The sequence below is a fragment of the Petromyzon marinus genome, chromosome 77 (assembly GCF_048934315.1).
Source record: "Petromyzon marinus isolate PM22_M1 ecotype Great Lakes invasive population chromosome 77, UKy_Petmar_22M1.pri1.0, whole genome shotgun sequence".
Classification (NCBI taxonomy): domain Eukaryota; kingdom Metazoa; phylum Chordata; class Hyperoartia; order Petromyzontiformes; family Petromyzontidae; genus Petromyzon; species Petromyzon marinus.
The window spans coordinates 1,733,458-1,760,352 of NC_133743.1; the positions used below are offsets into that span (position 1 = coordinate 1,733,458).

At 53.4% G+C, this 26,895-nt stretch overlaps 1 protein-coding gene across 9 annotated transcripts in view; it reads left to right on the forward strand.

The window, feature by feature from the left end:
- The first annotated feature begins 9,856 nt into the window (after nucleotides 1–9,856).
- The window catches only part of TANGO2 (transport and golgi organization 2 homolog), a 47,712-nt gene continuing 30,673 nt past the window's right edge, over nucleotides 9,857–26,895 (forward strand). For 5 of the 9 annotated variants that reach the window (XM_076056654.1, XM_076056649.1, XM_076056656.1 and 2 more), the window contains exons 1-4: nucleotides 9,857–9,979; nucleotides 13,805–13,879; nucleotides 15,517–15,605; nucleotides 21,977–22,096. In XM_076056654.1, coding sequence (XP_075912769.1) covers nucleotides 13,824–13,879; nucleotides 15,517–15,605; nucleotides 21,977–22,096 — 265 coding nt within the window. In that variant the 5' untranslated portion in view covers nucleotides 9,857–9,979; nucleotides 13,805–13,823. Of the gene's footprint in view, nucleotides 10,059–12,102; nucleotides 12,140–13,804; nucleotides 13,880–15,516; nucleotides 15,606–21,976; nucleotides 22,097–26,895 lie in introns of those variants that run through there. The other 4 variants (XM_076056650.1, XM_076056652.1, XM_076056651.1 and 1 more) reach the window with 4 other exon arrangements.

Genomic DNA, 26,895 nt, shown 5'->3' on the forward strand with positions numbered 1-26,895 from the left:
CTCACTCACAGCTACTCACCTGCACAGACTCACTCACTCATAGCTACTCACTCATAGCTACTCACCTGCATAGACTCACTCATAGCTACTCACCTACATAGACTCACTCACTCATAGCTACTCACCTGCATAGACTCACTCACTCATAGCTACTCACTCATAGCTACTCACCTGCATAGACTCACTCACTCATAGCTACTCACCTGCATAGACTCACTCACTCATAGCTACTCACCTACATACTCACTCACTCATAGCTACTCACCTGCATAGACTCACTCACTCATAGCTACTCACTCATAGCTACTCACCTGCATAGACTCACTCACTCATAGCTACTCACTCACTCATAGCTACTCACCTGCATAGACTCACTCACTCATAGCTACTCACCTACATAGACTCACTCATAGCTACTCACCTACATAGACTCACTCACTCATAGCTACTCACCTGCATAGACTCACTCACTCATAGCTACTCACTCATAGCTACTCACCTACATAGACTCACTCATAGCTACTCACCTGCATAGACTCACTCACTCGCACCTGGCATAGCTACTCACCTGCATAGACTCACACCTGGCATAGCTACTCACCTGCATAGACTCACACACTCACACCTGGCATAGCTACTCACCTGCATAGACTCACACACTCACACCTGGCATAGCTACTCACCTGCATAGACTCACACACTCACACCTGACATAGCTACTCACCTGCACAGACTCACACCTGACATAGCTACTCACCAAACATAGACTCACTCACACCTGGCATAGCTACTCACCTACATAGACTCACACCTGACATAGCTACTCACCTGCATAGACTCACACCTGACATAGCTACTCACCAAACATAGACTCACTCACTCACACCTGGCATAGCTACTCACCAAACATAGACTCACTCACTCACACCTGGCATAGCTACTCACATAGACTCACACACTCACACCAAACAGACTCACACACTCACACCTGACATAGCTACTCACCAAACATAGACTCACACCTGACATAGCTACTCACCAAACATAGACTCACTCACACCTGACATAGCTACTCACCAAACATACTCACTCACTCACACCTGGCATAGCTACTCACCAAACATAGACTCACTCACTCACACCTGGCATAGCTACTCACATAGACTCACACACTCACACCAAACAGACTCACACACTCACACCTGACATAGCTACTCACCAAACATAGACTCACACCTGACATAGCTACTCACCAAACATAGACTCACTCACACCTGACATAGCTACTCACCAAACATAGACTCACACACTCCTGACATAGCTACTCACATAGACTCACTCACTCACACCTGACATAGCTCCTCACCTGCACAACAACAACAACCGCCAGTCGCCACTAAGTGGGGGTGACATCACCACGACACTTGTGCCAGGCCACGTGCACGTTGAGGCCACACGTAGTGGCTTTTTGTTGTTCCTGGAGGAGCCCCGAGGGTAGAGATTCAGTCTCCTGGCTCCGCCAAATTTGGGTTTGGCCAGGAGAAGTCATAGACGCCTGTGCTCCCGGGGCCTCCGGCACAAGCCTAAGAAGTTGTCTTCATCGTCGTTTAGTGGCAATTCATTGAAGGTGGAGGGGTCACCAGCCCCTCGCACCCATCCAGAGCCCCCATGTGGCCGCTGTGTTGGTTACCAACGCCAGGAGGGGAAAGGCAAATCTGAGTTGGCCCTCAACCCACGGCACTGCCCACCACAGCGTTGCCGGCACCACGAGGTCAGGGGGGTGGTTGGTTTTGCCGGACACTCGCCTGCACGCACACTCACTCATTCACCAGCAGACTCAGACACACCTTAGATAGCTACGCACGAGCAGACTCACTCGCACATTCACTCGCTCGCACCTGACATAGCTACTCACCTACACAGACTCAGACCCGACATAGCCACTCACCTGCAAACTCACTCACCCACGCACAAACTCGCACAGGAAACTCACACCCCAACACTAAAGTGTGTAACCCCGCCAGGCGCTGTAACACACCAACCTATAGAACGCCGTGACCTCACCGCCTGTCTCTCTCACTCGCCTTGCAAGGGTCAAAGGTTATAAAGCTACTCACTAAAAAGATCTCCCGTGTAGCCTCGACAGACTGTAGGGGCAAGTGCTGTTAGCGAGCGGCAGCGCCTATGAAGGCCGGCACGGCACACGAGGGGGTGGGTGGCCAGCACCACGCACGGCCGCCTTTGTCTCCCCAGTGCTAGCCATGTTTACTACACACAGCTACACCAGGTACTCATTTGAGACCGAGTCGACCAAGGGGAGGCCCAGGACCGGTTCAGATAATCGTCACTACTGTGTTGGCCGTGAACGGGAATCTAACTCGGATCACCGGGTTCATAGCGCTAATCACTACGCAACCACCACACACACTCAGATAGCTACTCACCTGTACACTCACTCACCTGCATACTCACTCCTGAGATAGCTACTCACCTGTACACTCACTCACCTGCATACTCACTCCTGAGATAGCTACTCACCTGTACACTCACTCACTCCTGAGATAGCTACTCACCTGTACACTCACTCACTCCTGAGATAGCTACTCAACTGTACACTCACTCACTCCTGAGATAGCTACTCACCTGTACACTCACTCACTCCTGAGATAGCTACTCACCTGTACACTCACTCCTGAGATAGCTACTCACCTGTACACTCACACCTGAGATAGCTACTCACCTGTACACTCACTCCTGAGATAGCTACTCACCTGTACACTCACTCCTGAGATAGCTACTCGCCTGTAGACTCACTCACTCCTGAGATAGCTACTCGCCTGTAGACTCACTCACTCCTGAGATAGCTACTCACCTGTACACTCACACCTAAGATAGCTACTCACCTGTACACTCACTCCTGAGATAGCTACTCACCTGTACACTCACTCCTGAGCTAGCTACTCACCTGTACACTGACTCCTGAGCTAGCTACTCACCTGTACACTCACACCTGAGATAGCTACTCACCTGTACACTCACACCTGAGATAGCTACTCACCTGTACACTCACTCCTGAGATAGCTACTCACCTGTACACTCACTCACCTGCATACTCACCTGTACACTCACTCCTGAGATAGCTACTCACCTGTACACTCACACCTGAGATAGCTACTCACCTGTACACTCACACCTGAGCTAGCTACTCACCTGTACACTCACTCCTGAGATAGCTACTCACCTGTACACTCACTCCTGAGATAGCTACTCACCTGTACACTCACTCACACCTGAGATAGCTACTCACCTGTACACTCACTCACACCTGAGCTAGCTACTCACCTGTACACTCACTCACACCTGAGATAGCTACTCACCTGTACACTCACACCTGAGATAGCTACTCACCTGTACACTCACTCCTGAGCTAGCTACTCACCTGTACACTCACTCACTCCTGAGATAGCTACTCACCTGTACACTCACTCACACCTGAGATAGCTACTCACCTGTACACTCACTCCTGAGATAGCTACTCACCTGTACACTCACTCCTGAGATAGCTACTCACCTGTACACTCACACCTGAGCTAGCTACTCACCTGTACACTCACTCACACCTGAGCTAGCTACTCACCTGTACACTCACACCTGAGATAGCTACTCACCTGTACACTCACTCCTGAGATAGCTACTCACCTGTACACTCACACCTGAGATAGCTACTCACCTGTACACTCACTCCTGAGCTAGCTACTCACCTGTACACTCACTCACACCTGAGATAGCTACTCACCTGTAGACTCACACCTGAGATAGCTACTCACCTGTACACTCACACCTGAGATAGCTACTCACCTGTACACTCACTCACTCCTGAGATAGCTACTCACCTGTACACTCACTCCTGAGCTAGCTACTCACCTGTACACTCACTCCTGAGATAGCTACTCACCTGTACACTCACTCACACCTGAGCTAGCTACTCACCTGTACACTCACACCTGAGATAGCTACTCACCTGTACACTCACTCCTGAGATAGCTACTCACCTGTACACTCACACCTGAGATAGCTACTCACCTGTACACTCACTCCTGAGCTAGCTACTCACCTGTACACTCACACCTGAGATAGCTACTCACCTGTAGACTCACACCTGAGTTAGCTACTCACCTGTACACTCACTCCTGAGATAGCTACTCACCTGTACACTCACTCCTGAGATAGCTACTCACCTGTACACTCACTCCTGAGATAGCTACTCACCTGTACACTCACTCACTCCTGAGATAGCTACTCACCTGTACACTCACTCACTCCTGAGATAGCTACTCACCTGTACACTCACACCTGAGATAGCTACTCACCTGTACACTCATACCTGAGATAGCTACTCACCTGTACACTCACTCCTGAGATAGCTACTCACCTGTACACTCACTCACACCTGAGTTAGCTACTCACCTGTACACTCACTCACACCTGAGCTAGCTACTCACCTGTACACTCACCCCTGAGATAGCTACTCACCTGTACACTCACACCTGAGCTAGCTACTCACCTGTACCCTCACACCTGAGCTAGCTACTCACCTGTACACTCACACCGGAGCTAGCTACTCACCTGTACACTCACTCACACCTGAGCTAGCTACTCACCTGTACACTCACACCTGAGCTAGCTACTCACCTGTACACTCACTCACACCTGAGCTAGCTACTCACCTGTACACTCACACCTGAGCTAGCTACTCACCTGTACACTCACTCACACCTGAGCTAGCTACTCACCTGTACACTCACACCTGAGCTAGCTACTAACCCACACTCACACACCCACGCACCTCTGAGGGAACGGCACGTTAATGGCCTTACAACTGCCCATACGGAGACAAAGATCCCCCATAAAGCCTTTTACAGGCCGGAGCGGGACAAGTGTGTCGCTAGCCAGTGGTAACCGACGTAAAACGCTCAACTATTTAATTCACGAGGTTGTTATTTCGCAGTCACCAGGGGTAAGGTCACCACCGAGCGCCTGTTGTAGCTCTTTGCTCTGCACATCGACAAACGGTGGCAGGCAAAGCACGTGGCTGATATCCTCATCACAATCATCACGAGGAAATTACAGACAGACCCACAGAGATCCACACTGATACAGACTCGTACATACCCACAGAGACCAATACTCATACAGACCCAGAGACTCAGAGACCCAATGAGATCCATAGAGACCCATAGAGACCCACAGAGATCCATACCCATAGAGACCCACAGAGACCCACAGAGACCCATAGAGACCCTCAGAGACCACCACTAACCATCACCTACTCACCACCAGTAACCATCACCTACTCACCACCACCAGTAACCATCACCTACTCACCACCACCAGTAACCATCAACTACTCACCACCACCAGTAACCATCACCTCCTCACCACCACCACTAACCATCACCTACTCACCACCACCACCACCTACTCACCACCACCACAAACCATCACCTACTCACCACCACCAGTAACCATCACCTACTCACCACCACTAACCATCACCTACTCACCACCACCAGTAACCACCACCTACTCACCACCACCTCACCACCACTACTAACCATAACCTACTCACCACCACCACTAACCATCACCTACTCACCACCACCACTAACCATCACCTACTCACCACCACCACAAACCATCACCTACTCACCACCACCACTAACCATCACCTACTCACCACCACCAGTAACCATCACCTCCTCACCATCACCACCACCACCATCACCTACTCACCACCACCACCATCACCTACTCACCACCACCACCACCACCTACTCACCACCACCACCATCACCTACTCACCACCACCACCACCATCACCTACTTACCACCACGACCCCACCCCCCATTTCCGCATGCAATAGCGTAGCGCCACCCAACATCACTCACTTTCCCTCTCTCACAAATATTAATCAGAAACGCCTTTCAAACGATTCGACTCGCACATAGAGGCAACGGTGGACGACAGAAGATGAATAATAAAGTTGAGGATTATTAGCGGTTAGCCGCTCACCTCCACCGCACAAGTTCAATTCAGGCCTACACAGGTGGCTCAGACCACGGTCTTGCCTAGTGCCACCGCCCCGAGCCGGCCCGGCCACGACCCCCAACCCCCACCCCACCGCGCCCATCGGGCTCGCCACTCGGCATCATCACTCACCAGCTCACTCACACTCACCAGCTCACTCACACTCACCAACCAGCTCACTCGCACTCACACCAACCAGCTCACTCACACTCACCAACCAGCTCACTCACACTCACACCAACCAGCTCACTCACCAACCAACTCACTCACCAACTCACCAACCAACTCACTCACCAACTCACTCACCAACTCACTCACCAACGCACTCACCAACTCTCTCACCAACTCTCTCACCAAACTCACTCACCAACTCACTCACCAACTCACCAACTCACTCACCAACTCACCAACTCACTCACCAACTCACTCACTCACCAACTCACTCACTCACCAACTCACCGACTCACTCACCAACTCACCGACTCACTCACCGACTCACTCACCAACTCACTCACCAACTCACTCACTCACCAACTCACTCACTCACCAACTCACTCACCAACTCACCGACTCACTCACCAACTCACCGACTCACTCACCAACTCTCTCACCAAATCTCTCACCAACTCTCACACCAACTCTCTCACCAACACTCTCACCAACTCTCTCACCAACTCACTCACCAACTCTCTCACCAACTCACTCACCAAATCACTCACCAACTCACTCACCAACTCACTCACCAACTCACTCACCAACTCAATCACCAACTCAATCACCAACTCAATCACCAACTCTCTCTCTCACCAATTCTCTCACCAATTCACTCACCGACTCACTCACCGACTCACTCACCGACTCACTCACCAACTCACTCACCAACTCACTCACCAACTCACTCACCAACTCACCCACCAACTCTCTCACCGACTCTCTCACCGACTCTCTCACCAACTCACTCACCGACTCACTCACCAACTCACTCACCAACTCACTCACCAACTCACCAACTCTCTCACCGACGCACTCACCGACTCACCAACTCACTCACCAACTCACTCACCAACGCTCTCACCAACTCACTCACCAACTCACTCACCAACTCACTCACCAACTCTCTCACCAACTTACTCACCAACTCACTCACCAACCCTCTCACCAACTCACTCACCAATTCTCTCACCAACTTACTCACCAACTTACTCACCAACTCACTCACCAACCCTCTCACCAACTCACTCACCAACTCTCTCACCAACTCTCTCACCAACTCTCTCACCAACTCACTCACCAACTCACTCACCGACTCACTCACCAACTCTCTCACCGACTCACTCACCGACTCACCAACTCACTCACCAACTCACTCACCAACTCACTCACCAACTATCTCACCAACTATCTCACCAACTCACTGACCAACTCACCAACTATCTCACCAACTCACTCACCAACTCACTCACCAACGCTCTCACCAACTCACTCACCAACTATCTCACCAACTATCTCACCAACTCACTGACCAACTCACCAACTATCTCACCAACTCACTCACCAACTCACTCACCAACGCTCTCACCAACTATCTCACCAACTATCTCACCAACTCACTCACCAACGCTCTCACCAACTCACTAACCAACTCACTCACCAACTCTCTCACCAACTCACTCACCAACGCTCTCACCAACTCACTCACCAACGACCCCACCCCACCCGCCTGCCCAACTTCCCGCAACTCCGATGAGCGTGGTTGGCTACGTACGGTGCGAAAGAAGTTTAACGTACACACTCACCTCGCTGCTCACCCCCAAGCACGCATGCACCCAGGTACACTAACCTCACTCACCACACCTCACTCACCACCCTCCAAATCACACCTCACCACACACCTCACTCACCCCACCTCACTCACCCTCCAAACCACACCTCACCACACACCTCACCACACCTCACCTCACCACACTCACCACCCTCCACAACACACCTCACCACACACCTCACTCACCCCACTCACCACCATCCAACCAACACCTCACCACACACCTCACTCACCACACCTCACTCACCACACCTCACTCACCCCACCTGACTCACCCTCCAAACCACACACCTCACCACACACCTCACCAAACACCTCACCACACACCTCACCACACACCGCGGCCTCACCTCGCTCACCTTCTTCGCTGCTACAGCTCACGAGGCAGGAGAAGAAGCTCCCTCCCTGTGGCCGATCGCCCTTTGTCGAGAGCGGAGGGGTGGGACACGGGGTGGTGGGTGGATGTGTGTGTGGGTGGGTGGATGTGTGTGTGGGTGGGTGTGTGGGTGGGTGTGTGTTAAGGCTATACGGGGGATCTCTGTCTTTGTGGGTGGATGTGTGTGTGGGTGGTGGTGTCTGGGTGGGTGTGTGTGGGTGTGGATGGGTGCGAGTTTAGTTTAAATCGAGTTTCAAGCTGCTGCTGCTGCTAACGGCTGTGCGCTGGTGGTGGTTGGTGGTTGGCTGGATGGTGGTGGTTGTGGTTGGTGGTGGTAGTTGTGGTTGGTGGTGGTGGTAGTTGTGGTTGGTGGTGGTGGTAGTTGTGGTTGGTGGTGGTGGTAGTTGTGGTTGGTGGTGGTGGTGGTAGTTGTGGTTGGTGGTGGTGGTAGTTGTGGTTGGTGGTGGTGGTGGTAGTTGTGGTTGGTGGTGGTGGTGGTAGTTGTGGTTGGTGGTGGTCTGCAGTAGAAGGGAGGCCCTCAGTAGTAGTAGCAGGGAATAGTGGCAGGGAATAGTGGCAGGAGGAGGCCCTCAGCAGTGACCAGATGGCCCTCAGCAGCAACAGCCACAGCCAGCGCCTCTCCTCCCCTCACCTGGAGAGGGGAAGGATAAATAAATAATTAAAGCCGCCCACGGGCTTCGAATTCCCTAGCGCGCATAGGTGGGGGGGGTCGGGAGGTGTGGAGGGGGGACGTGGGGGAGGAGGCCGCCGACCGTCACGTGACGACGGCGGCGGCCAATGGGCGCGCGCCTTTTTTGAAAAGTTCAACCGCCTTATCCGCGCTACGGAATTCAGGGGGCGGGGCGGGGCGCAAAGTCACGTGGTCTTCTTGCTCGCCCCCCCTCCCCTCCACCCGAGGGTTTGGGCGTGACCCCCCCCTCAGCCCCGCCCCTCTGATTCCACCACCAGCCCCGCCCCGCCCCCCTGACTCGAATCTCAGCCACGCCCACTTCCGTTCGAAACCACGCCCTGTCCGGTTCCACCAGCAGCCCCCGCCCCCCACTGACTCAACTCTCAGCCACGCCCACTTCTTCTAGATTTGAAGTTATCGTGACTGCAAGGATTCATAACTCTTTGTTTTTTTCGGTAAAGTCACGTACACACACTTAGGCGGTGTGCTTTCGCTAAGTTGTCCCCACCTGAAGAAGGACGCTTGTGTTGCGCCCGAAACGTCGTGATTTAATTTATTTTAAATTTTTACCTACGTGACTTTACCGGAAAAACCAAAGAGTACGCCCACTTCCGCCCTGTTCGCCTTCTGACCACGCCCACTTGCGCCCTTAGTCCCGCCCTGTTCGCCTTCTGACCACGCCCACTTCCGCCCTTAGTCCCGCCTCCACCCAGTCACGCCCACTATTGGCTTCCGCCTCCCCTAGCCCCACCCCTCTACTACCCCTGAGGCCCCTCCCCTCCCCCATCAACCCTCCCCTCCCCCATCAACCCTCCCCCATCAACCCTCCCCCATCAACCCTCCCCCATCAACCCTCCCCCAAACCCCGAGCCACGCCCCTTCTTGTGTAACCCGCCCGCTGATTGGCTGGCAGCGAGGAATGGTCGGGGTGGGAGTGAATGTAAGACGATCGCTGATTGGACGAAAGCGGCCCCGCGACCTTCTCTAGACTTACAGAGCAGCGTAAGTCGATTTACCATCATCATTGTCGGAGTATAATTATTATTATAATTTATTATAATTAATAGTCATCATTGTCATCGTAAGCATCACGACGACGAGATATATTAATGTCATCATTTACTGCTATAACTGTTCTGTAACAATCAATGGCAGTGTCACGCATAGCGGTTAGAACCGGTTTCTGGGGGCGGTTAATGCCCGAACCGGTTACTGGAGTTTTGTTTTCCTTTTCCGACCGGACACTTTCTGTGTCTGTCTCTGTGTGTCTGTGTGTCTCTCTGTCTGTGTGCGTCTCTCTGTGTGTCTGTCTGTGTCTGTGTGTGTCTCTGTGTCTCTCTGTGTGTCTGTGTGTCTCTGTCTGTGTGTGTCTGTGTGTCTGTCTGTGTGTGTCTGTGTCTCTCTGTGTGTCTGTCTCTGTGTGTGTCTCTCTGTCTGTGTGTGTCTGTCTGTGTGTGTCTCTCTGTGTCTCTCTGTGTGTGTGTCTCTGTCTGTGTGTCTCTCTCTGTGTGTCTCTCTGTGTGTGTCTCTCTGTGTGTGTCTCTGTCTGTGTGTCTCTCTGTGTGTCTCTCTGTGTGTCTGTGTCTGTCTCTGTCTGTGTGTCTCTGTCTGTGTGTGTCTCTCTGTGTGTATCTCTGTCTGTGTGTGTCTGTCTGTGTGTGTCTGTCTGTGTGTGTCTGTCTCTCTCTGTGTGTCTCTCTCTGTGTGTCTCTGTCTGTGTGTGTCTGTCTGTGTGTGTCTGGCTCTCTCTGTGTGTCTCTCTCTGTGTGTCTCTGTCTGTGTGTGTCTGTCTGTGTGTGTCTGTCTCTCTCTGTGTGTCTCTGTGTGTGTCTCTCTCTGTGTGTGTCTCTCTCTCTCTCTGTGTGTCTCTCTCTGTGTGTCTCTGTCTGTGTGTGTCTCTCTGTGTGTGTCTGTGTCTCTGTGTGTGTCTCTGTGTGTGTCTCTGTGTGTGCCTGTCTCTGTGTCTCTGTGTGTGTCTGTCTCTGTGTGTGTCTCTGTCTGTGTGTGTCTGTGTGTGTCTGTCTCTCTGTGTCTCTCTCTGTGTGTGTCTGTCTGTGTGTGTCTGTCTCTCTCTGTGTGTCTCTCTGTGTGTCTGTGTGTCTCTGTCTGTGTGTGTCTGTCTCTCTCTGTGTGTCTCTCTCTGTGTGTCTCTGTTTGTGTGTGTCTGTCTCTCTCTGTGTGTCTCTGTCTGTGTTTCTGTTTCTCTCTGTGTGTCTCTCTGTGTCTCTGTGTCTCTCTCTGTGTCTCTGTGTCTCTCTGTGTGTCTGTGTCTCTCTGTGTGTCTCTCTGTGTGTCTCTGTGTCTCTCTGTGTCTCTCTGTGTGTGTCTGTCTCTCTGTGTGTCTGTGTGTCTCTCTGTGTGTCTGTGTCTCTCTGTGTGTGTCTGTGTCTCTGTGTGTGTCTCTGTGTCTCTGTGTGTGTCTGTCTCTGTGTCTCTGTGTGTGTCTGTCTCTGTGTGTGTCTCTCTGTCTCTGTGTGTGTCTCTCTGTGTGTCTCTCTGTGTCTCTCTGTGCCTCTGTCTCTGTGTGTGTCTGTGTCTCTCTGTGTGTGTGTTTCTCTGTGTGTGTCTGTGTCTCTGTGTGTGTCTGTGTCTCTGTGTGTGTCTGTGTCTCTCTGTGTGTGTCTGTGTCTCTCTGTGTGTGTCTGTGTCTCTCTCTGTGTGTCTCTGTCTCTGTGTCTCTCTGTGTGTGTCTGTGTCTCTCTGTGTCTGCCTCTGTGTGTCTCTGTCTGCCGGTAGAGTACTGCAAAGTAGTGCAGTGGTGTACAGTTCTGCTATACAGTGGTGTACAGTGCGCCGACGAACAGTGCCGAGTGGTCCAGTGTGGGCGGTGTACAGTGCAGGCGGGTACAGTGTTTACAGTGCAGTCGGGTACAGTGTTGCTAACAGTGCATCAGGGGACAGTGCAGTCGGGTACAGTGGTGTTTACAGTGCATCAGGGTACAGTGCAGTCGAGTACAGTGTTGTTTGCAGTACATTAGGGTACAGTGCATGCGGGTACAGTGTTGTTTACAGTACATCAGGGTACAGTGCAGTCGGGTACAGTGTTGTTTACAGTACATCAGGGTACAGTGCAGGCGGGTACAGTGCAGCAGGGTACAACCACAGGCGGTGATGGTCGTGGGGAGAGGTGGTGTAGTGGTGAGCGTGTTGGTGAGTGTACAGGTGAGTGAGTGAGTGTACAGGTGAGTGAGTGTACAGGTGAGTGAGTGTACAGGTGAGTGAGTGAGTGTACAGGTGAGTGAGTGTACAGGTGAGTGAGCGTACAGGTGAGTGAGTGTACGGGTGAGTGAGTGTACAGGTGAGTGAATGAGTGTACAGGTGAGTGAGTGAGTGTACAGGTGAGTGAGCGTACAGGTGAGTGAGTGTACAGGTGAGTGAGTGTACAGGTGAGTGAGTGTACAGGTGAGTCAGTGAGTGTACAGGTGAGTGAGTGAGTGTACAGGTGAGTCAGTGTACGGGTGAGTGAGTGTACAGGTGAGTGAGTGAGTGTACAGGTGAGTGAGTGTACAGGTGAGTGAGTGTACGAGTGAGTGTACAGGTGAGTGAGTGAGTGAGTGTACAGGTGAGTGAGTGAGTGTACAGGTGAGTGAGTGAGTGTACAGGTGAGTGAGTGAGTGTACAGGTGAGTCAGTGTATGGGTGAGTGTCCGGGTGAGTGAGTGACCAGGTGAGTGAGTGAGTGTACAGGTGAGTCAGTGAGTGTACAGGTGAGTGAGTGTACAGGTGAGTGAGTGTACAGGTGAGTGAGTGAGTGTACAGGTGAGTGAGTGTACATGTGAGTCAGTGTACGGGTGAGTGAGTGACCAGGTGAGTGAGTGAGTGTACAGGTGAGTGAGTTAGTGTACAGGTGAGTGAGTGTACAGGTGAGTCAGTGTACGGGTGAGTGTCCGGGTGAGTGAGTGAGTGTACAGGTGAGTGAGTGACCAGGTGAGTGAGTGTACAGGTGAGTGAGTGAGTGTACAGGTGAGTGAGTAGTGTACAGGTGAGTGAGTGAGTGTACAGGTGAGTCAGTGTACGGGTGAGTGTCCGGGTGAGTGTACAGGTGAGTGAGTGTACAGGTGAGTGAGTGTACAGGTGAGTGAGTGTACAGGTGAGTGAGTGTAAGGGTGAGTGAGTGTACAGGTGAGTGAGTGTACAGGTGAGTGAGTGTACAGGTGAGTCAGTGAGTGAGTGTACAGGTGAGTGAGTGTACAGGTGAGTGAGTGAGTAATTGAGTGTACAGGTGAGTGAGTGACAAGGTGAGTGAGTGTACAGGTGAGTCAGTGAGTGAGTGTACAGGTGAGTGAGTGACCAGGTGAGTGAGTGTACAGGTGAGTCAGTGAGTGAGTGTACAGGTGAATGAGTGTACAGGTGAGTCAGTGAGTGAGTGTACAGGTGAGTCAGTGAGTGAGTGTACAGGTGAGTGAGTGTACAGGTGAGTGAGTGTACAGGTGAGTGAGTGTACAGGTGAGTCAGTGAGTGAGTGTACAGGTGAGTGAGTGACCAGGTGAGTGAGTGTACAGGTGAGTCAGTGAGTGAGTGTACAGCTGAATGAGTGTACAGGTGAGTCAGTGAGTGAGTGTACAGGTGAGTGAGTGACCAGGTGAGTCAGTGAGTGAGTGACCAGGTGAGTCAGTGAGTGAGTGTACAGGTGAGTGAGTGTACAGGTGAGTGAGTGTACAGGTGTGTGAGTGTACAGGTGAGTCAGTGAGTGAGTGTACAGGTGAGTGAGTGACCAGGTGAGTGCACTGCTGCAGCAGTCAACCCATGCCTTGTGGCTCTGTCCCGTGACCTCGTGCACCTAGCCTGGCACAGCAGCCCACCCACGTGACGCCTTCTCCCTCCCCAGGATGTGAATCTGCTCCCCGATGTGCATCCTCTTCCTCAAGTTTGACCCACGGCCCACGACCAAGGGAGCTTACAGGTGAGTGTACTGGTGAGTGTACTGGTGAGTGTAAGGTGAGTGTACAGGTGAGTGAGTGTACAGGTGAGTGTACAGGTGAGTGTACTGGTCAGTGAGTGAACAGGTGAGTGTACTGGTAAATGAGTGAACGGTTGAGTGAGTGTACTGGTGAGTGTACTGGTGAGTGAGTGAGTGAGTGAACGGGTGAGTGAGTGTACAGGTGAGTGAGTGTACTGGTGAGTGTACTGGTGAGTGTAAGGTGAGTGAGTGTACAGGTGAGTGAGTGTACAGGTGAGTGAGTGTACAGGTGAGTGTACAGGTGAGTGAGTGTACAGGTGAGTGTACAGGTGAGTGTACAGGTGAGTGAGTGTACAGGTGAATGTACAGGTGAGTGTACTGGTCAGTGAGTGAACAGGTGAGTGTACTGGTAAATGAGTGAACGGTTGAGTGAGTGTACTGGTGAGTGTACTGGTGAGTGAGTGAGTGAGTGAACGGGTGAGTGAGTGTACAGGTGAGTGAGTGTACTGGTGAGTGTAAGGTGAGTGAGTGTACAGGTGAGTGAGTGTACAGGTGAGTGAGTGTACAGGTGAGTGAGTGTACTGGTGAGTGTACAGGTGAGTGAGTGTACTGGTGAGTGAGTGTACAGGTGAGTGTACAGGTGAGTGTACAGGTGAGTGAGTGTACAGGTGAGTGTACAGGTGAGTGTACTGGTCAGTGAGTGAACAGGTGAGTGTACTGGTAAATGAGTGAACGGTTGAGTGAGTGTACTGGCGAGTGTACTGGTGAGTGAGTGAGTGTACTGGTGAGTGAGTGAACAGGTGAGTGAGTGTAAGGGTGAGTGAGTGTAAGGGTGAGTGAGGGTAAGGGTGAGTGAGTGTAAGGGTGAGTGTGCAGGTGAGTGAGTGTGCAGGTGAGTGAGTGTGCAGGTGAGTGAGTGTGCAGGTGAGTTAGTGTAAGGGTGAGTGAGTGTAAGGGTGAGTGTGCAGGTGAGTGAGTGTGCAGGTGAGTGAGTGTAAGGGTGAGTGTAAGGGTGAGTGTGCAGGTGAGTCAGTGTAAGGGTGAGTGAGTGTAAGGGTGAGTGAGGGTAAGGGTGAGTGTGCAGGTGAGTGAGTGTAAGCGTGAGTGAGTGTGCAGGTGAGTGAGTGTAAGGGTGAGTGTGCAGGTGAGTGAGTGTGCAGGTGAGTGAGTGTAAGGGTGAGTGTGCAGGTGAGTGAGTGTAAGGGTGAGTGAGTGTAAGGGTGAGTGTGCAGGTGAGTGAGTGTAAGGGTGAGTGAGTGTGCAGGTGAGTCAGTGTAAGGGTGAGTGAGTGTAAGGGTGAGTGAGTGTAAGGGTGAGTGTAAGGGTGAGTGTGCAGGTGAGTTAGTGTAAGGGTGAGTATAAGGGTGAGTGAGTGTGCAGGTGAGTCAGTGTAACAGTGAGTCAGTGTAAGGGTGAGTGTGTAGGTGAGTGAGTGTGACCCCGCCCCCGTGTGACCCCCCCGTGTGACCCCCCCGTGTGACCTCCCCGTGTGACCCCGCCCCCGTGTGACCCCGTGTGACCCCCCCGTGTGACCCCCCCGTGTGACCCCCCCGTGTGACCCCCCCGTGTGACCCCCCCGTGTGACCCCCCCGTGTGACCCCGTGTGACCCCGCCCCCGTGTGACCCCGTGCGACCCCCAGGCTGATGGTGGCTGCGAACCGTGATGAGTTCTTCTCACGCCCATCACTCGCCGCTCAGTTCTGGCCCAGCCACCCACACGTGATAAGCGGTAACCACAACAACCACAACAACCAACAACAACCACAACAACCACAACCACAACAACCACAACAACCACCACAACCACAACCACAACAACCACAACAACCACCACAACAACAACCACAACCACCACAACAACAACCACAACAACAACCACAACCACAACAACTACCACCACAACCACCACAACCACCAAAACCACAACAACCACAACAACAACCACAACAACCACCACAACCACAACAACAACCACCACAACCACAACAACCACAACAACCACAACCACCACAACAACAACCACCACAACCACAACCACCACAACCACCACAACCACCACAACCACAACAACCACAACCACCACAACCACCACAACCACAACAACCACAACCACCACAACCACAACAACCACAACCACCACAACCACAACAACCACAACCACCACAACAACAACCACAACCACCACAACCACCACAAGCACCACAACCACCACAACCACCACAACCACAACCACCACAACCACCACAACCACCACAACAACCACCACAACAACCATAACAACCACAACAACAACCACAACAACTACCACCACAACCACCACAACCACAACCACCACAACCACAACAACTACCACCACAACCACCACAACAACCACAACCACAACAACAACCACAACCACCACAACCACCACCACAACAACCACAACAACCACAACAACTACCACCACAACCACCACAACCACCACGACAACCACAACAACTACCACCACAACCACCACAACCACCACAACAACCACAACAACCACAACCACCACAACCACCACAACCACCACAACCACCACAACAACAACCACCACCACAACCACCACCACAACCACCACCACAACAACAACCACAACAACCACCACAACCGCCACTACCACAACCGCTACTACAACTACCACTACCACCACAACCACCACAACCACCACAACAACAACCACAACAACCACCACAACCACCACCACAACCACCACAACCACAACAACCACAACAACCACAACCACCACCACAACCACCACCACGACCACCACAACCACCACAACCACCACAACCACCACCACGACCACCACAACAACAACAACCACCACAACCACCACAACCACAACCACCACAACCACCACAACAACTACCACAACCACCACAACAACCACCACAACAAGTACCACAACCACCACCACAATAACCACAACCACCACAACCACCACAACTACAACTACCACAACAACCACCACAACCACCACAACCACCACCACAGCAACAACAACCACCACTACCACAACCACCACCACTACAACCACCACAACAACCACAACAACCACCACAACCACCACAATCACCACAACCACCACAACCACCACCACAACCACCACAACAACAACCACAACAACCACCACAACCACCACAACCACAACCACCACAACCACAACCACCACAACCACCACAACAACCACCACAACAACCACAACCACCACAACCACCACAACAACCACCACAACAACCACCACAACCACCACAACCAGCACAACCACCACAACAACCACAACAACCACCACAACAACAACCACCACCACAACAACAACCACCACTACCACCACTACCACCACAACCACCACCACAACCACCACCACAACCACCACCACAACAACCACAACCACCACAACAACCACAACAACCACAACCACCACAACCACCACAACAACAACAACCACCACAACCACCACCACAACCACCACCACCACCACAACAACCACAACCACCACAACAACTACAACCACCACAACCACCACCACAACCACCACCACCACAACAACCACAACCACCACAACAACTACCACCACAACCACCACAACCACCACCACAACCACAACAACCACCACAACCACCACAACAACTACCACCACAACCACCACAACCACAACAACCACCACCACAACCACAACAACCACCACAACAACTACCACCACAACCACCACAACCACCACAACCACAACAACCACAACCACCACAACCACCACAACAACTACCACCACAACCACCACCACAACCACCACAACCACCACCACAACCACCACAACACCACAACCACAACAACCACCACAACGATCACCACAACAACCACAACCACCACAACAACCACCACCACAACAACCACCACAACAACCACAACACCACCACCACAACTACCACAACAACAACAACAACCGCCATTCGCCACTAAGTGGCGGTGCCGTCACCACGACGCTTGTGCCAGGCTATGTGCACCCTGAGGCCACGTGAAGTGTCGAACGCCCGCTGGCAGGAGGTCACGGGGCAGACCCAGGTGCCACGGGTCGACTGACTGAGATGACTGGCTGATGCACCACCTGTGCCCCCTACTGTGCCAACCTGCTGTGCTTTAGCCACCCGGCACTCCGCTCGTTGTTCTGAGCGTCGCTCCTCCGTCCTCCGTTTTTGTTGGAGGGCGACTGCCTCCAACTGCCCAGTAGCATCCTTCACGAGCCTCCTCCACAGAGGCCGATCTTGACACCGCTGGTACCGGTCATCGGCAAGTCCACTCAGCTCCACGTCCTCCTGTACCACATCACTCCCTCTTTTCTCTAGCCCGTGCCGCGCCCGCTTAGCCCCCTCAATCCGGCCAAACAAAAGCTGTTTCGGCATGCGGTGGCTGGGCATACGGGCTACATGACCCAGCCATCGCAGCCTTGCCTGCCGGAGGAGCTCACCGATGGGACACTGCCCAGATCTTTCAAGGATTTGTGAGCTCCTCACACAATCCATTCTGGTTAAACACAGGATGGATCGTAAGCAGGCCAGCCTAAATGTTTCTAACCGGCGAAGATGTTCCATTAGGGGGGTCCACGTTTCACAAGCGTAGAGAAGGGAGGGAATGACCGTGGCCGAGAAGACCTGAAGCTTAGTGCGGAGCGACAGACCAGGTAGCTTCCACACAGCGTTACGCAACCGATGAAAATATATTGCCGCTCGACTGATTCGGAGTGAGACCTCTGCTGTTAACCTGGAGCCAGTCATAAGCACACTTACCAGGTATGGGAAACTCTCCACTCTCTCCACAACTGCCCCATCACCGATTGGGAGTTGTGGGGGTGGAGTGTCCGATGGTACAAAATACCCAGGCAGGTGCTTAGTTTTGGTGGGGCTGATGGTAAGGCCCCACCTCTTAGTGGCACGCTCCAGTCTCAGCAGCAGCGTCTCCAACTCCTCCTCTGACTGAGCAGCTATTACCAAATCATCAGCATACATAACATGGTTGAGCAATAGGGAGTCATCCCTTGACCGCACCCGGGCATCGATTAGCCTCCCATTATATCTGTACCATATGGAGATTCCCCCGGTACAGCTATTGAAGGCTTCACGAACTACGTGGTCAAAATAGATGTTAAATAATGTGGGAGCCAGAGGACATCCCTGTCGCACCCCAAGGTGTACAGGGAATGGCTCTGACTCCCGGCCACGTAGTTTTACCCGGGCCCGCTCACCATCATGAAGGTCCTTAATGATCGTGAGCAGAGGGTCAGGTACTCCAAAAGCACGAAGAATGACCCAGAGCCCAGGCCTACTGATGGTATCATAGGCCTTGACCAGGTCAATAAAGCAGAGATGTAGGTCTTGTTGGAATTCCCTACACCTCTGCTGTAGCAGACGGACAGAAAATATGGCATCTGTGCAGGACCGCCCTTTCCTGAAACCGCATTGGGGCTCCGCAAGCCTCTCCTCAGCGTGCCTGGCAAGGCGATGCTGAATAATCCTTGCCAGGACCTTTCCCGGCACACTGAGGAGTGAGATGCCCCTGTAGTTGTTACAGTCTGTGCGGTCCCCCTTCTTAAAGAGGGGGACCACCAGGGCATCCTTCCAATCCTGCGGAACCCGTCCAGACTGTTCTTATGATGTCATATAGGGCAGTCTGTGCACAAACGCCACCCTCCCTCAGCATTTCGCTTGGGAGATCATCTCTGCCCGCTGCCTTTCCTGGTCTCAGACTCCGGATCGCCTTCAATACTTCCTCAGCAGATGGCACCTCAGCCAGCCACTCACAGGGGGTGACTTCTTCCAATATTTGAGGCACCGCAGCCTCAGCAGGGTCATCCTCACTTTGTGCCACGATGTTTTCCTGGCTGAGGGATTTTCCCTCCCCCAGGACCTCACAGAAATGCTCAGCAAATCTGCAAACCTGTTCCTGGGGGTCGGAGATTGGATCACCGTTTTTTCCCCTAATGATGGTAATAGGTGTGGCGCTGCAGATTACTTTTTTGATGGAGTTAAATAGAGATTTGTGATCACGGGCCACTGAGGCAGACTCCATCTCCTCAGCAACCCGCGACCATCACCCATCCTTGCAGCGCCTCACGGCTCTCCGAACCTCCAAGCGAAGGCTGCGGTAAGCCTCCTCATTCTCTGACGTGGGATTCTGTAGCCGATGACAGTGGGCCTGTCGCTTTTTCTCAACCATCCTGAACACCTCCTCTGTCAGCCAGGGTCTCTGGGGAGGTCTGGACCGCGTACCCAAAGCAGCCATTGCAGCTGCATGAGTCACAGTCCTAAACCTCGCCCATTTACCCTCGACATCAGGAGGAGTCGGGGACGATGCCAATCCCAGCCGCAAGCGATGATGAAATTCTCGCTTGCAACTTTCATCAGATAACTGAGAACAGACCACTTTAGGTCGGAATGGGGTCCTGGGTGTACACCCACCACCGGAGTGGAAGAATGGCAGGCGCATCTTACAGATGACAAGTCGATGGTCAGAGGGCAGATCAGCTCCACGGTAGGTCCTGGTGTCAAGGACATGGGCTCGCATCCGCTGGTCCATCACTATGTAATCCAGCAGATGTTCTTGCTTGGACCCGGCATGCATCCATGATGTTGTGTGGATGCGCCGATGCCGGAACAGCGTGTTGGTAATTACAAGCCCATGGGCTGCACAAAAATCTAGCAGCCTCCTACCGTTGTTATTGAGCTGATCTGGCCCATGCCCTCCAATCACTCCAGACCAGGTGCCAGTATCATGACCAACTCGGGCATTGAAGCCGGTTGACCGGACCTCCTGAATGCCACATAGATCCAGGCGGTACCAGTCCAGCTCCCGACAGAGGAGTGGCAGCCTCTCCTCCGCAGTGAGCATTCGAACATTCTACGTGGCCACCCGTAGTGGCTTTTCGTTGTTTCTGGAGTAGCCCCGAGGGTAGGTATTCAATCTCCTGGCTCCGCCAATTGGGGTTTGGCCAGGAAACGTCATTGACGCCTGGCCCCCCGGGGCCTCTGGCACAAGCTTATTAGTTATATACTTAATTCGTGGTTTCGTGGTAATTAATTGAAGGTGGAGGGGTTACCAGCCCCTCGCACCCGTCCAGAGCCCCCGTTTAGCCCCTGTGGTGGACACATATGCCATGAGGGGAGGAGCCAATCAAAATTGGATCTCCCCCCACAGTACTGTCCACGACAGAGTTGCCCGTCCGGCACCGTGAGGAGGTAGGGGGTTGTTTTGCCACCACAACAACCACCACCACCACCACAACCACTACCACAACCACCACTACAACCACTACCATAACCACCACCATTCCAACCACCACTACAACCACAACCACCACCACAACCACCACCACTACCACAACTACCACCACAACCACCACTACAACCACCACTACTACCACCACAACCACCACCACAACCACCACAACCACCACTACAACCACTACCATAACCACCACCACCATTCCAACCACCACTACAACCACCACCACAACCACCACCACAACCACCACTACAACCACCACTACTACCACCACCACAACCACCACCACTACCACAACTACCACCACAACCACCACTACAACCACCACCACCACCGTACCTGGTGTAGCGGTGTAGTGTAGTGAACATCGTCACTGGGGAGAGACAAAGACGGTCAGGCGTGGTGGTGGTGGTGGTGTTGGCCACCCACCCCCTCTGTGTGTGCCACAGTGCCGGTAGCCTTCATAGGTGGTGGTCGCTAGCAGCACTTGCCCCTACAGCCCTGCTAAAGGCTACCTGGGGGAGCTTTGTCTGTGTGTGTACATCATAGGTGGTGCTACTCGCCACTAGCAGCACTTGCCCCTGCAGCCCTGCTAGAGGCTACCTGGGGGAGCTTTGTATGTGTGTGCATCATAGGTGGTGCTACTCGCCACTAGCAGCACTTGCCCCTACAGCCCTGCTAAAGGCTACCTGGGGGAGCTTTGTCTGTGTGTACATCATAGGTGGTGCTACTCGCTACTAGCAGCACTTGCCCCTACAGCCCTGCTAGAGGCTACCTGGGGGATCTTTGTCTGTGTGTGTGGGCCAGGCGTGGACCTGCAGGAGGGCAGGGAGGGAGGTTCCTGGCTGGGGGTCACGAGGGGAGGAAGATTCGCGGCACTCACCAACGTGTTGGAGCACTCACGGGACACACACACACGTGGTCGTGGTGAGGTCACTCACTCACCACTCACCACTCACTCACCACTCACTCACCACTCACTCACCACTCACCACTCACTCACCACTCACTCACCACTCACTCACCACTCACTCACCACTCACCACTCACTCACCAACGTGTTGGAGCACTCACGGGACACACACACACGTGGTCGTGGTGAGGTCACTCACCACTCACTCACCACTCACCACTCACTCACCACTCACAACTCACTCACCACTCACTCACCACTCACCACTCACTCACCACTCACCACTCACTCACCAACGTGTTGGAGCACTCACGGGACACACACACACGTGGTCGTGGTGAGGTCACTCACCACTCACTCACCACTCACTCACCACTCACCACTCACTCACCAACGTGTTGGAGCAATCACGGGACACACACACACGTGGTCGTGGTGAGGTCACTCACCACTCACTCACCACTCACTCACCACTCACCACTCACTCACCAACGTGTTGGAGCACTCACGGGACACACAGACACGTGGTCGTGGTGAGGTCACTCACCACTCACTCACCACTCACTCACCACTCACTCACCACTCACTCACCAACGTGTTGGAGCACTCACGGGACACACACACACGTGGTCGTGGTGAGGTCACTCACCACTCACTCACCACTCACCACTCACTCACCACTCACCACTCACTCACCAACGTGTTGGAGCAATCACGGGACACACACACACGTGGTCGTGGTGAGGTCACTCACCACTCACTCACCACTCACTCACCAACGTGTTGGAGCAATCACGGGACACACACACACGTGGTCGTGGTGAGGTCACTCACCACTCACTCACCACTCACCACTCACTCACCAACGTGTTAGAGCAATCACGGGACACACACACACGTGGTCGTGGTGAGGTCACTCACCACTCACTCACCACTCACTCACCAACGTGTTAGAGCAATCACGGGACACACACACACGTGGTCGTGGTGAGGTCACTCACCACTCACTCACCACTCACTCACCAACGTGTTAGAGCAATCACGGGACACACACACACGTGGTCGTGGTGAGGTCACTCACCACTCACTCACCACTCACTCACCACTCACCACTCACTCACCACTCACTCACCAACGTGTTAGAGCAATCACGGGACACACACACACGTGGTCGTGGTGAGGTCACTCACCACTCACTCACCACTCACTCACTCACTCACCACTCACTCACCACTCACTCACCACTCACTCACCACTCACCACTCACCACTCACTCACCACTCACTCACCACTCACTCACCACTCACCACTCACTCACCACTCACCACTCACTCACCACTCACTCACCAACGTGTTGGAGCAATCACGGGACACACACACACGTGGTCGTGGTGAGGTCACTCACCACTCACTCACCACTCACCACTCACTCACCACTCACTCACCACTCACTCACCAACGTGTTAGAGCACTCACGGGACACACAGACACGTGGTCGTGGTGAGGTCACTCACCACTCACTCACCACTCACTCACTCACCACTCACTCACCACTCACTCACCACTCACTCACCACTCACTCACCACTCACTCACCACTCACTCACCACTCACTCACCACTCACTCACCAACGTGTTAGAGCAATCACGGGACACACACACACACGTGGTCGTGGTGAGGTCACTCACCACTCACTCACCACTCACTCACCAACGTGTTAGAGCAATCACGGGACACACACACACGTGGTCGTGGTGAGGTCACTCACCACTCACTCACCACTCACTCACCACTCACTCACCACTCACTCACTCACCACTCACTCACCACTCACTCAACACTCACTCACCAACGTGTTGGAGCAATCACGGGACACACACACACGTGGTCGTGGTGAGGTCACTCACCACTCACTCACCACTCACCACTCACTCACCACTCACTCACCACTCACTCACCAACGTGTTAGAGCACTCACGGGACACACAGACACGTGGTCGTGGTGAGGTCACTCACCACTCACTCACCACTCACTCACCACTCACTCACCACTCACTCACCACTCACTCACCAACGTGTTGGAGCAATCACGGGACACACAGACACGTGGTCGTGGTGAGGTCACTCACCACTCACTCACCACTCACTCACCACTCACCACTCACTCACTCACCACTCACTCACCACTCACTCACCACTCACTCACCACTCACTCACCACTCACTCACCAACGTGTTGGAGCAATCACGGGACACACACACACGTGGTCGTGGTGAGGTCACTCACCACTCACTCACCACTCACTCACCACTCACTCACCACTCACTCACCACTCACTCACCACTCACTCACCACTCACTCACCACTCACCACTCACCACTCACTCACCACTCACTCACCACTCACCACTCACCACTCACTCACCACTCACTCACCACTCACCACTCACTCACCACTCACTCACCACTCACTCACTCACCACTCACTCACCACTCACTCACCACTCACTCACCACTCACCACTCACTCACTCACCAACGTGTTAGAGCAATCACGGGACACACACACACGTGGTCGTGGTGAGGTCACTCACCACTCACTCACCACTCACTCACCACTCACTCACCACTCACTCACCACTCACTCACTCACCACTCACCACTCACTCACCACTCACTCACCACTCACTCACCAACGTGTTAGAGCACTCACGGGACACACAGACACGTGGTCGTGGTGAGGTCACTCACCACTCACTCACCACTCACTCACCACTCACCACTCACTCACCACTCACCACTCACTCACTCACCACTCACTCACCACTCACTCACCACTCACTCACCACTCACTCACCAACGTGTTAGAGCAATCACGGGACACACAGACACGTGGTCGTGGTGAGGTCACTCACCACTCACTCACCACTCACTCACCACTCACCACTCACTCACCACTCACTCACTCACCACTCACTCACCACTCACTCACCACTCACTCACCACTCACCACTCACTCACCACTCACTCACTCACCACTCACTCACCACTCACTCACTCACCACTCACTCACCACTCACTCACCACTCACTACCACTCACCACTCACTCACCACTCACCACTCACTCACCACTCACTCACCACTCACTCACTCACTCACTCACTCACTCACTCACTCACTCACCACTCACCACTCACCACTCACCACCACTCACCACTCACTCACCACTCACTCACCACTCACCACTCACCACTCACTCACCACTCACTCACCACTCACCAATCACTCACCACTCACTCACTCACCACTCACTCACTCACTCACCACTCACTCACTCACCACTCACTCACCACTCACTCACTCACCACTCACTCACTCACCACTCACTCACCACTCACTCACTCACCACTCACCACTCACTCACCACTCACTCACCACTCACTCACTCACCACTCACTCACTCACCCACTCACTCACTCACCACTCACTCACTCACCACTCACTCACTCACCACTCACTCACCACTCACTCACCACTCACTCACCACTCACCACTCACTCACCACTCACTCACCACTCACTCACCACTCACTCACCACTCACCACTCACTCACCACTCACTCACCACTCACCAATCACTCACCACTCACTCACCACTCACTCACTCACCACTCACTCACTCACCACTCACTCACCACTCACTCACCACTCACTCACTCACCACTCACTCACCACTCACTCACCACTCACTCACCACTCACTCACCACTCACCACTCACTCACCACTCACTCACTCACCATTCACTCCCTCACCACTCACTCACTCACCACTCACTCACTCACCACTCACTCACCACTCACTCACCACTCACTCACTCACCACTCACTCACCACTCACCACTCACTCACCACTCACTCACCACTCACTCACTCACCACTCACTCACTCACTCACCACTCACTCACCACTCACTCACCACTCACTCACTCACTCACCACTCACTCACCACTCACCACTCACTCACCACTCACTCACTCACCACTCACTCACCACTCACTCACTCACCACTCACTCACCACTCACTCACCACTCACCACTCACTCACTCACCACTCACTCACTCACTCACCACTCACTCACTCACCACTCACTCACTCACCACTCACTCACCACTCACTCACTCACCACTCACTCACCACTCACTCACTCACCACTCACCACTCACTCACCACTCACTCACCACTCACTCACTCACCACTCACTCACCACTCACCACTCACCACTCACTCACCACTCACTCACCACTCACCACTCACTCACTCACCACTCACTCACTCACCACTCACTTACCACTCACTCACCACTCACTCACTCACCACTCACTCACCACTCACTCACCACTCACTCACTCACCACTCACCACTCACTCCTCACTCACCACTCACCACTCACTCACTCACCACTCGCTCACCACTCGCTCACCACCCGCTCACCACTCGCTCACCACTCACTCACTCACCACTCACTCACCACTCACTCACCACTCACTCACTCACCACTCACTCACTCACCACTCACTCCTCACTCACCACTCACCACTCACTCGCTCACCACTCGCTCACCACTCGCTCACCACCCGCTCACCACCCGCTCACCACTCGCTCACCACCCGCTCACCACCCGCTCACCACCCGTTCACCACCCGCTCACTACCCGCTCACCACCCGCTCACCACCCGTTCAGCACTCGCTCACCACTCGCTCACCACCCGTTCACCACCCGCTCACCACCCGCTCACCACCCGCTCACCACCCGC